Raw genomic sequence first — 12635 nt, forward strand, 5'->3', positions numbered from 1 at the left:
GAGTTGCGGCGGGGAGCAGGGGAGAGCGGGCGGGAGAGAAGGAGAGAGAGATCTCCCCTCCGTTCCTCCCGGCTCTCCCCTGCAGCTCCCCGCTCCGCGGCGCTCCCCGAATCTTTCAGGACGAGCGGGGAGGTACTCGGATAAAGCACATTACTCGGACGAGTAGTGCTTTACCGAGTACGTTCGCTCATCTCTAGTCACTAGTTGTTTCAGCTTACCCCCCAAAAATAAATAAATAGTCGCAGGTTGATCATAAGTCATCTGGTTTAAAGTCATAGTCATTCATATTTGCATGACTTGTGAGCAAATTCGCATGGAGATCCCCTACGAATGATAATTCGACAAAAAAAACAATGAACAAGCATCACTCTGTGTAAAAGCAAATGAAGGATTGCCCTTCGTCCGCTTCCACAACTATCTGAACAATCGTTGCTCTGTGTAAAGGTACCTTAAGTTTGTTTATTATGGGCAACATGTTTTTTAAAATTCATCTCAGACAACCCCTTTAAGATGTTCTTAAACTTATTGTTGGTAACTGAGATGACATAAGTGTTCTATGGAAGAAAAGAAGAGAAAACAGACATCCACTTTAAGTACGCTGGCAAGTTTTGCCCTAAGCACATTTAATTTGTTCTGGCTATAAACAAGTGCAGCTAAGTACAACTCCAGTACCCAATAAGTTAATCTGAACACTCAATCTCTCAGCATAGCTGAAGCTTTCAATTCATTCTGAGGATAGCATTACTTTTGCGGCTGGGGGCATTTCATATAAAAGCAGAATTACCATTAACATGCAGTCTGCATCATGGAAGGAAAAGAATGTAAATAGTGCTAATGATGTATATACAAAATGATAAAATGGTGACTTATGCCCCAGATTTCTTGCTTTAGTAAAAAGGTGATCAAGATACCGCACAAACACACAACAGCAGCAACAGGTAGACAGATCTCTTCACTGGAGACTCTAGAAACACATGACACGTCTTCAAGTAGCCAGTCATTAATAGAAACCGGACTTCCTTCCTCATCCTGGAGTAATGGAGAATATAGGAGACGTTGCTTCTGAAGGCTGCTTTATGCCGACAATTCCTGAACAACAAGATTTGTGTTTCTCTTCTGCAAATTCCTATCTAAAGGGAGATATTAAACATATTATAAGCACAATATAATAGAAGAGGTGCATGTCGCAAGGCAAAGTAGCAACAGTGAGATACCAGTTACCTATTCAAGCTACTTTTCTTGATGAAGGGCTTCAATAAAGGCTTCAAGTTTTTCCTGGATTTCTCGTACTTTTTCTATAGGGAGAAAAAAAAAAAGCAAAAAGAAAATGTGAAAAAGGGATTCCCAAATTTTTGCAGAATATTCCCACACAAGGTTTTCCGTATGGATAAATTATAGCAATCTATGAATTATACTTGATGTGTTGATTAAAATGGTTCTGCTCCTCGGAGGACAAAGACCTTTACAATTATTTGTGGTCAAATAAATTTGATTTCACGTAATGCAAAAAGTTTTGTAAAAGAAAAAAGGCTTTTTGAAGTGATTTTTCATTACATTTCAAATCTTTGGGGCTTAAATGTTTTCAAAGCACAAGAGTTACGTCCCCTAAAATCCCATGCACCTGTTCCTCTACATCACAGAATGGAGGACTATAAACAATCACAGCTTTTAACATAATATCCGTCACGTTGGTGGTGGAAAGTCATAGCAGTCAATCTAAACGGAGGGTCACCTGAAAGACTGAAAATCAAAAGTCTAAATAATTCAAAGACTGAAAACTAAGGGGAAGAGAGGAGGTGAGGGGGGCAGGGTACGCCAGTTCCCAGGATCGGTGCTGACTTTAATAGCGACTCCCACTGTTCACGAACGGATAGATGATAAAAGGTGATCTTAGGACAACCCCGTTAAGGGTCTACTGGAATTTGCATGTTATTCTTGTGGCACTTTTATTTCAGGTTGCCCAATTTTTTCTTATACTTCCTATATGAGTGGCCAAAAAAAATTAAAACAAAAAAAAAAAAAATTATTATTTTACCTATTGTCTAATAGGTCTACATCTGAACACAGGTAGGGTGAGGGGAACTCTACTAAGGCTCCTACTTATCTCTTCTGTTTAGCCTGCCCAAAGAGCAGAAGTAATAAAGTATGAAATCCCAGTTTAGAGGATGTACATGAAAGAACAATGACACATCAGAAAAGTGAGCAAACGCCCTACACATGAATAAGCTCAAGGTCTTACTGGTAGAGGAGGAAGATGGATACCACCCACATGAAAGCAAACAGCAGCTGGCTGGTACAGGCCGCATCCTGGCTTATCTTCTACTAGCAGTACGATAAGTGGGAATACTTTTGAAACCCACGCAGGAAATATGGAACCATAAAGGTGTGTGCCGCTATACTTTAATCATTCCTTAAAGAACCTACAGAAGATAATACTTCCTCAGGTCTAGTTACAGTGTAAACACTGGTATTAAACCGTTGGGCCAAGATCACCTATCAAGTCCCCAAATTAAATAGGTCTAGATTTTTTTTTTTTTTCAAGATAGAAAGTAGGCCAGTTTAATTTCTCCCGATTTTGTGGTGGATGCCGTCCTTTGAGACTGAGGGTGGTCAGCAAAAGACTTTCACTTTCAAAAAGAAAACTATTGTCAAGATCAGAAAGATCTCCATAGATTAGGGGTTAATTATCTGAACCCACTGATAACCAGTTAAAGGGGTTGTCCCACGGCAGCAAGTGGGGTATACACTTCTGTATGGCCATATTAATGCACTTTGTAATATACATCGTGCATTAAATATGAGCCATACAGAAGTTATACACTTACCCCCTCCAGTGCTGGCGTCCCCGTCTCCATGGCGCCGACTAAAGCTGCCTTCTCCTTCCATTAGACGCGCTTGCGCTGTCCGGTCTTCTGCTCTGTTGAATGGGGCCGGTCCGGCGTGCTCGCGTCCCACATGTCTTCTGCACGTGCGCAGACCAGCTCTCCGGCACGAGCACGCCGGAGCGGCCCCATTCAACAGAGCAGAAGACCGGACAGCGCAAGCGCGTCTAATGGAAGGAGAAGGCAGCTTTAGTCGGCGCCATGGAGACGAGGATGCCAGCACCGGAGGGGGTAAGTGTATAACTTCTGTATGGGCTCATATTTAATGCACGATGTATATTACAAAGTGCATTAATATGGCCATACAGAAGTGTATAACCCCACTTGCTGCCGCGGGACAACCCCTTTAAAGGGGTTGTCCCGCGCCGAAACGGGTTTTTTTTTTTTCAATAGCCCCCCCGTTCAGCGCGAGACAAACCCGATGCAGGGGTTTAAAAAGAAAACCGGATAGTGCTTACCTGAATCCCCGCGCTCCGGTGACTTCTTACTTACCTGGTGAAGATGGCCGCAGGTCTTCTGTGCGGTCCATTGCCGATTCCAGCCTCCTGATTGGCTGGAATCGGCACATGACGGGGCAGAGCTATGAGGAGCCGCTCTCCGGCACGAGCGGCCCCATTCAGAAAAGAAGAAGACCGGACTGCGCAAGCGCGTCTAATCCGGCGATTAGACACTGAAAATTAGACGGCACCATGGAGACGGGGACGCCAGCAACGGAACAGGTAAGTGAATAACTTCTGTATGGCTCATAATTAATGCACAATGTACATTACAAAGTGCATTAATATGGCCATACAGAAGTGTATAACCCCACTTGCTGCCGCGGGACAACCCCTTTAAATCTTAATGGTGTATGGAGGCCGCTCAACTTTTCCATGACAGATGTTGGGGACAAAAAGAATTAGGAAGATTGAATTTCATCACAATTCCTTTTGTTCCTTGGGAGATAAGCCAGGGCCAGAGCTGTCTAGGAGGGTAAGCTGCACTTAAACAACTGAACATTCATGTATATGGGCACCATCAGATTTTAACCCTGACAGCCCACAAAATGTGAAAATGCCCTACTATTTTAGCTTATTTCCTTTAACGCAGTGGAACAGGTAACGTTCTGGCACCAGATTAATGTACAGTGCCTCGTGTACAGATGACACTTTCAACAATAAAGCATATTGACTATGATGAGACCTATTTACTATACAGCAGAATTAGGAAAATAGACATTGAATTTGTAAATGGAAGTCCTGATTACTCTTCAACATCACATATGTAATTACAACCCCCACATAAAATGTATTTGTACCTGTCAGATAGAATCCACAACACTACAGTGCTGTCTCTGCATTAAGTCTACAAACGAAGTGCTAAGAAAGTAGGAATAAGAGAAGGAACCCACCCAGGCTGCCTTCCTTAAGAAACGGCATCAATTATCACCTGGAGGGAAAGATTTATAAAGGGGAGGGCATGGACTGTTCTCTAAGTAAAGTATAACAGATGGGGAATGAATGGACAGTCAGCAGGTCAAGAAAACAGTGGAGCAGTCCCTTGTCTGAAGCATGCATGCTCCAAGCACAAGTAAAAGGGTCAAGATTGTAACCGCATGGTAAGATGCCGGAGCGAAGCTGTCCTCCATACTAATAGCTGCACGGCTCCCTCACACGGCTATAAATATTTGTGCCCTGTGTCTTTAGTGCCTGCTCCAGGGAAACACCAACTATGGTCAAATTAGGGTCATTTATATTGTCTGCCCTCAGAAATAACTGTCAAGATCATCATTCAGATTTGCCACTCTTTCAATACTCCCAAGTCAAAAGGAGCTATTCATGGTTGGACAATAGCAGGAGCAAAGAGGGCAATTGCAAAGGTGCCTCCACCACCCCTTTAGTGTCACGTGCAGTCTGACAGACACCAAACCCCTTTATGGCATGATCACATAGGGTGCAAATGCAGCAGAATTTCCCCACCAGAAAATTCTGCATCATTTCCGCATCCATTTTGCGTATCCACAGCAGATTTCGGTAGATGCAGCACTCACCTTACAATTATTTGCACCATCACTGCAGCCTTTCACCCGGCAGCCTCTAGGGATTACTGTGTTTCCTCAAAAAGAAGACACTGTCTTATATTAATTTTTGCCCCAAAAGAGGCAGTGTCTTATTTTCGGGGAGGGGTGTGGTGCGGCTTATACTCACTTGGTCCGCGGCACCTGGGTCCCTGGCGCTGCTGATCTCTGGCGGTGCTGCGGCAGTGTCCTCGGCTTTCACACAGAACTCTCCTTCTGGTGACAGGGGTTTGAACACCCTGCCTCCCGCAAGCGAGTGTTGTGATTGGCGCACGAGCACCGTGGCTCAGCCAATCAGAGCCAGCGCTTGATGAGCAAATCACAGCCTTTCAGTGAGGTCATTCACTGAATGGCTGTGAATGATCGAGCGCCGGCTCCGATTGGCTGGCACTCGATCCAAATCACAGAACTAGCTTGCTGGAGGCGGGGTATTCAAAGCTCCATCACCAGAAGGAGAGTTCTGTGTTAGTGCAGAGGACACGGCAGCCTGCCGCAGCCTCGGGGACGAGTGTAAGAGACTCAGACGCCGATGGCTAGGTTAGTATTGATGTTTTTGTCTTTTTTCAGTTTGCTAGTAATACTAATTGTCAGGCTGCAGTTGCACACAGGTAAGGCAAATGTGAGGGTTAGTGGTAGCCATTAGCGCTCATGTAATAGCAACCCTAAGGGTTCTAGTACATGAGTGCCATTAACAGTCCGTTAATATAGTTAATTGCCAGGGTGCACCTGCAGGTTCAGCCCAGCAATGGTCAGCAAAACAGGAGCACCAGTGGTAGCTGCTAGCTCTTGTTTTATAGCACTCTCAGGCTACCTACACACGGGCAAGTGCAATGTCAGGTCTTGAAACTCAGCCCAATATCTTGCTCGTAAACATGCAATTTACCCGCAGATGCAAGGTGTGTCAGGCAAAATTGCCTTGCATCTGTGAAATTCCGATCCTCTCGAGCGAATTTCCCGCACAATAGAGGATCAGAAGCGGTTCTCACTGATTTCAATGGGAAACCTCGCATGAAGGGCATGTGAGCCATTAAAGGTCCCATTGAAATCAACGCAATAAGTTAGGAACATGCTGCAGTTTTTTCCCCACATCGCTCATGTAGGAGTCCATTCAAAAGAATGGGGTTCATATTTACGCAAGATTTTGTGCGTCTCGCAATGCACAAATCTCGCACGAGTTTCTCAGCCATGTGAAAGCAGCCTCAAGAGGTTGTCTGGTTAAGAAAAGGCATATTCAAAAAAATCCTATTAGGGAATTCTTAGTTAACAGAGGGTGGGTGGGAGAGGTTTGTGCACGCGGGAGCAACTTTTAGTCAAAGTATGGCTACAACGAGTATCGCCTGATTTGGAGAAAGTATCTATGCATTATACAGGCAGTCTGCTGGTTCTTCTGGGCACAGAATATATCATTTATCCTGTGCTGGCATTGCAAATGGACACTCGCTTCCACGTTGTCCCACAAATGAGAGCTGAATACTTGAGGTCACCACAACATGACATTTAGGTGCCCTTCCAACGAAAAGACTAGATCCAAAGCCGATAAACCCCAAATGGTGCAGTTTATGATGCGGAGCTGTGGATATTCTGCAGCAACTCTGTAGTTTGTGGACATTATAGAAACAGTACTGTGATATACAGTTGTTGTACAAGTATGGGGATGGGTAAAGTATAGTATTCACTGAAGTGTGAGTATATTGAAAGTACAACTGACTATTCTCAAATGGACGAAGTTAAAGAAATCATCTAAAAGGATTTAAAATTCCATGGACTAATTTTCCTGCTGTTTACTCAGGATGCTGGACGGTCTATTGGATACATGAGACAGACTCAAGGGTGGGGTTGTAATACTCTGTGTTTCATTTTTTTTAGGTATGTTTTTGTTAAATAAGAAAAGTGATGGAAATCCACATAAAAAAATGGCATATAAAAAAAAAAGTTATGGACCTGGTTGTCAGAAGATGGCAGCAGAAAATAATTGTATTTTTTCCAGAGATTATATATATTGTTAAAGTAGAACTATATAAATTTGGTATCATTGTAATTGTACTGACCCACAAATAAGGTTAGCATGTCCTTTTTGCCGCAATGTGTATGCTGAAAAAATACCCCCCCAAGATAACAAAATTACAGTTTTTTCTATTTCACTCCACTTAGAAATTTTTTCAGTAAATTAAACGGTACGACTACAAAATACAACTCGACCCGTAAAAGAAAAGCCCTCATGTAGCTATGCAAATGTAAGAAAAAAAATTATGATTTGTGGGGGAAAACCTGAAAATGTAAAAGCCGTGTCCTTGAGAGGTTACCTGCTCAATAAACCAGTAATTTAGGCACTACATGGCGAAGAGGTTTGGCCAGTGCATGATGGTGCTATTTTTCTATGCAGATTTCTTTAAATCTCCTTCCACCAATAACCAGAGCAAACCTGTATTGCAGAATATTTGCTTACTGGTCTCCATAGAGCTAGATCCAATGCTGGGACCATCATAAGTTACTACTATATACTATGGGAAGGATGTGATCATATGGTCTTGGCCACCTCTTCTCCTTCCCTTGTTTTTCACTGTTGAATATCTACAAGTGTCACAATCTGTGTACAGAATGATAAATCTGCCATCAGGCCATCAACATTTTCTGATACAAACATTAAAAACCACGTTGTGTAAAACTGGGCTGTGAGCAGCAAGAATCAACTACTGTCAGTTAGCCTCCTTATCATCAACATTAAGAATCCAAAGAACCACTTAAAGTCTTTATGTGGCATCTATAAACTCAGTGAATAAAACACATCAGCCTGTAGATCCCAAGTACTGTTATTTGTGGTAATACATGGTCTGGTCCCACCAATACCGGCAGACGTCACGGAAAAAAAAACGGACTGGATGCGTTGAATTTCAACATGCAATCCTTTCATTTTTCCTGGAGATAAGCGATTGTCAGAGGTGTTTGGCCGTCGTTTCCATTCTCCCCATGGAGAAGAAAACTGCTGAGTTACAACTAGTTAGTTTTGAGCCTTCTCAAGAGCATGATCCACTTGTTCCTCTACTACGGTGTCTCCCAGAACTCTTCCCCTTCCATAGACATCCAATGTTCTGTAATGTCTTGCTCCTTGGGTGCTCACATGATGCAGATATCGGAAACAACTACAGTCGCAAAACCAGTTTGGGTTCTATAGATCATTGGAAAGGTCCATTTCTTGTTTCTTCTGAACACATTTTCTCATTGCTCCCTATCCGAATATTTTACATGTAAACCATTGTAAAATGTCTTGGGGGCAGCATTACTCTTACACCAAATTGCTATCAATCTTGAGCAGAATGGCTTCTCCTTTTCATGTTGTGAAGTCAGCAGGGTGTCAGGTTTGGAATGAGCCTAAAATATGCATGTTATTGCATGCATGCTCAGCTCACAAACAGCTAGTCTGTCTAACTTTAGATGCTTAATTAGTTGGAGGATCCACGGGCAGCTGACACCGTGTGCTTACCATCCTTCGCCCTGGAACTCACAATAGATTGCTTTATGTCCTGCCTAATAAAGGAGTCACAAGCTGCCAGTCACCGGTCACATGTAGCATAATGGGCACTACCAGCACGTATTGTGACCAGGGGCTGACCCTAGTCATTCATAATGTAGTTATATACAACCCCCCATGTGGTTGAGGTAACCTACAGTTTCAGCACAGAATGCGCTAAACTTTTACATTAAAACTCTTCTTTAGGGATTTTTATTTTTTTTACTGAAATTGCTTGACTCAAAATATACACTTTTTGTGATCACCTTGAAGAAATGGTCAGCACAATACATGCAAAGTTTATAGCATTCTGTATTGTCAGTGCAGTGCTGACAGACCATATAACATTCATCAAGATGGCTCCTATCAGCACTGCATTAAAGGGGTTCTCCAGTTGTAAACTATTGTTTACCTATGGCTACCAATAGTAGATCAGCGAAGGTATACCCACCCACTGATCATCTGTTTGCTGAGTTGGTGCACTCATGCATGGAGCTAATATCTGTAGGAAGTAAACAGCTCTGTTCTCTCTGTAGTGGTGAGGCCTGGTATTACAGGCAAAGTTGCAATTGAAGTGAATGAGAACTTTTCCTATAATACCAAGCCTGGCCACTACAGTGAGAATGGAGCTGTCTGCTTCCTGCAGAAATCAGTTACATGCATGAGCACACTGAGACAGCAAAGAGATAATTGGCGGGGGCCCCAAGGTGGTAACCCCCGCTAATGTAATATTGATGGCCATTAATAGTTTACAACTGGACAGGCTCTTTAACAGGAATCAAGCTATCATAAAGGTCCAGAACCAGCAAGGGGTAAGCACTGTAGACACCACAACTTGCGCTATATTGGGACACTTTTGTTCAGCCATCACTACAGACACTAAGGAATATGTAAAATGTACATTAGTGTAGTACAGTGCTGGGATCCCATGGGCTGCACAAACCAGGATGGTGTTATATGCACCTCAATGTACTAAATATATGGAATACGCAGATTTACAATGTGAATGGGTTTGAAACCAATTCATACAATGAGAATCTACTCCAATTTAGACTTTTCACATAAAATAGTCTAATTGGAGTGGTTCTAGGGCACAGTGCTGCTTCCAGTCGGTATTATGTGTTTCTCCTTACAAGCAATGTAAAGAAATATAGTGGTATTGTAGCATGTCTGTACAGACTGACCACCTATACTGACAAAAACCTGTGCATTAATAAATATCATCTATCATTAACCGTGTGTGTAGGTTACTGTGACATCCTGTAAGGGTGGCAGACATCACAGCTAGGCATCTAAGTAGGCACAAGGAGGGTGCTTCCTAGGACAACCCCCCAGTGCTCCCGCAAGCCTATCAAAAGGTGCCAATAGGATTCCATGGCAGCCAAAGGTCTAATGAAGACCCCCAAGCCTGCCATTTTTCTACTCCTGGTAGTCATATTAGGTTTTAGGGCCTAACAGGCATAACACACTGCAATACAGAAGTTCTGCAGTGTATACCAGCCATTAAGTCCTGTAGTGGGACTAGTTTGTTCAGAAATCAATAAGAGTCTTTGCCTCCCCTAAAAAAAATGCTCCCTGTGCGCTGGTACAATTACAAAGACACCACCTTTTTTTTCTCAAGTTTAAAAAAAACAAAAAAAAAAACAATAAAAGCCCTTTTTCTGGAAAGCTTTGTTTTGCACCACTGCATTTAAAAAACACAACTTTATTTTCCTATAGATAGATCTGGGCTTGCTTTTTGTGTGACGAGATGCAGTTTTTACTAGTACTACTTTGGTGTACATTACCTTTTTGGATCACTTTTACTGATTTTTGGGAGGTGAAAACAATAAAAAAGCCTTATTGGCTATAAAAAAAAAATTGATATAGCATTTGCAATGCAGGATAAAAATGGTTCAATTTAGTGTACAGGTTAAGGATGTGGCAATACTAATCATATTGATTCCTTATTCCTATCCCAGTCCGGCGAACAGCTGATCAACGGGGAACCCAGGTGGCAGAGCCCCACCAATCTACTAATGATGGCCTGTTCTAGTTGTCAACAAAAGGTAAAGCCAAAACTGGCTGCATCCTTAAGGGGTTACAAATGTTAGCACACTATGGTGACAGATCTGCTTTAAATGCTGTGATGTAGCAATGTGCTTAAAGGGAACCACCAGGTCCTCCCTTCCAGTGCTGTGCCCCTGAGAAATCAGCGTGCGCACACAATGTTATTCTTTTCAGAAGTCTGTGTACATGTGCTCTCCCATTCATCTCTATGGGAGATCGTGCACACAGAGCTTTTTGAAAAGTGGCACACTGTGGGCATGTGCTGATTTCTCAGGGGCACAGTGCTCGTATGGAGAACCAGTCGAGTATAAAAAGCAGCTCCCTGGAATACCCGCTCCCTCACCTTTGAGCCTTATAATGTAGTTTGAGTCTCAAATGTTCTGACAGGTTTCCTTTAAATGGTCACTAACTTTCCATATAATTTTTACTTATACATCAAAACCAATGTGCAAAATTGGTCTGCATTTTTACTAGTTACCCAAGCTCGTATTTTGTGCTGAAAATAACTCTCAAGTTCATTAGGTGTCTCTCTTCCTTGTAAATTGCTGTCCACTGCCTGTTAAGTGATGACCATTTCTAGTAAGAGAGATAAGACAGAGAACAGGAATGGGGGTAATGATTGCTCATAGAACTCTATAGAGAGCAGAGCGGAGGGGGGAGGAAGCTGTTAAAGGGAAAGACCTACACAGGCATGGCTGTTTTAATAAGCAATTTACATCTACACTGTACAGTACATCTCTAGTGTCCTCCCTTATGCAATTATTTGTATGTGTGTTAGGGCATTTTAACATCTCACCGCTGAAGGGAGCATCTCCAATGCTGAAGGGAGAGAAACACACAGACATGGCTATTCTAATTGGTGATTTACATCTACACTGTATAGCAGCATCCTGCGCGAGTTTGTCTAGGAAAATGCTGATTGGAATGCTTGAAGCTGCATTATATATGCATTATAGTCAATGGGGTCCGACAGGTGTTGGATCCAAAAGGTTCTGGTATTTTTTGTTGTTCGGCTCCAAGGATGGAGTCAAACAATTGAAATCAAGCAAGGGCATGGGTGCAAGTGTGAATGTGCCCTTATCAGAAGAATCTGCAGTCATTGTGCATAGAGTATAAAAGATATTATAACAGCAGTCTCCTTCCACCAGTCCAGAGACTATTGAAAACTGGATAATCTTTTTTGCAAAAGGAAAAAAAAAATATTGAAAAATGCAAAAACACAAGTCACAAAATTGTCCAGATATAGGGTTTTTCTCATGTGCAAAAACCGTGCCTTATTCTGAGAAGTTAGGTATACAGTAAAACCTCTACCAACATTGGTAATCCGTCTGAAAGCAATCAGCTTTACCACAGGAATCAATGTAAATCCATTTAATTTGTTCTGGACATTCCAAAAAACACCAAACCACATTTAATGGAGAATAAATATAATCTTTAATACCAAAACCAATAATAAATGAATATAAAAGACTACTGTAAAGAATAAATGAACACTTAACATGTTAGTGAACATGTTACTGTGTGTTATCTGTGGTTTACATAGGACTGCAGGTCACATCTCCTACATCATCTGTCCTCAGCGTTATGACTGTGTTCTCTGTGCTGTTACATAGGACTGCAGGTGACATCTGCTGTACTACAGTACATCATCTGTCCTCAGCGTTATCAATGTGTTCTCTGTAGTGTTACATAGGACTGCAGGTGATATTATTATCTGTCCGCAGCATTATCACTGTGTTCTCCGTGCTGTTATATAGTACTGCGGGTGACATCTGCTGTACTACAGTACATCATCTGTCCTCAGCATTACCACAGTTCTCTGTGCTGTTACATAGGACTGCAGGTGACATCTGCTGTACTACAGTACATCATCTGTCCTCAGTGTTATCAATGTGTTCTCTGTGGTGTCACATAGGACTTCAGGTGACATCCGCTGTACTACAATACACCATCTATCCTCAGTGTTATCAATGTGTTCTCTGTGGTGTTGCATTGGACTGCAGGTGACATCATTATCTGTCCTCAGCATTATCACTGAGTTCTCTGTGCGGTTAAATAGGACTGCAGGTGACATAATTATCTGTCCTCAGCGTTATCACTGTGTTCTCTGTGGTGTTACATAGGTGACAGGTGACATCTG

The 12635-nt window shown here is 42.4% G+C and overlaps 1 protein-coding gene across 8 annotated transcripts in view; it reads right to left on the minus strand.

Moving 5' to 3' along the window:
* Nucleotides 1-588: 588 nt before the first annotated feature.
* Nucleotides 589-12635, minus strand: part of OPA1 (OPA1 mitochondrial dynamin like GTPase) — an 89199-nt gene continuing 77152 nt past the window's right edge. For all 8 annotated transcript variants that reach the window (XM_066601866.1, XM_066601850.1, XM_066601858.1 and 5 more), the window contains 2 exons: nucleotides 1222-1295; nucleotides 589-1130 (listed from right to left, as the gene is read on the minus strand). In XM_066601866.1, the coding sequence (XP_066457963.1) occupies nucleotides 1231-1295 (65 nt within the window). In that variant the 3' untranslated portion in view covers nucleotides 589-1130; nucleotides 1222-1230. The remainder of the gene's footprint in view (nucleotides 1131-1221; nucleotides 1296-12635) is intronic.

This window comes from Eleutherodactylus coqui, chromosome 1, assembly GCF_035609145.1.
Source record: "Eleutherodactylus coqui strain aEleCoq1 chromosome 1, aEleCoq1.hap1, whole genome shotgun sequence".
In the NCBI taxonomy this organism is placed as follows: domain Eukaryota; kingdom Metazoa; phylum Chordata; class Amphibia; order Anura; family Eleutherodactylidae; genus Eleutherodactylus; species Eleutherodactylus coqui.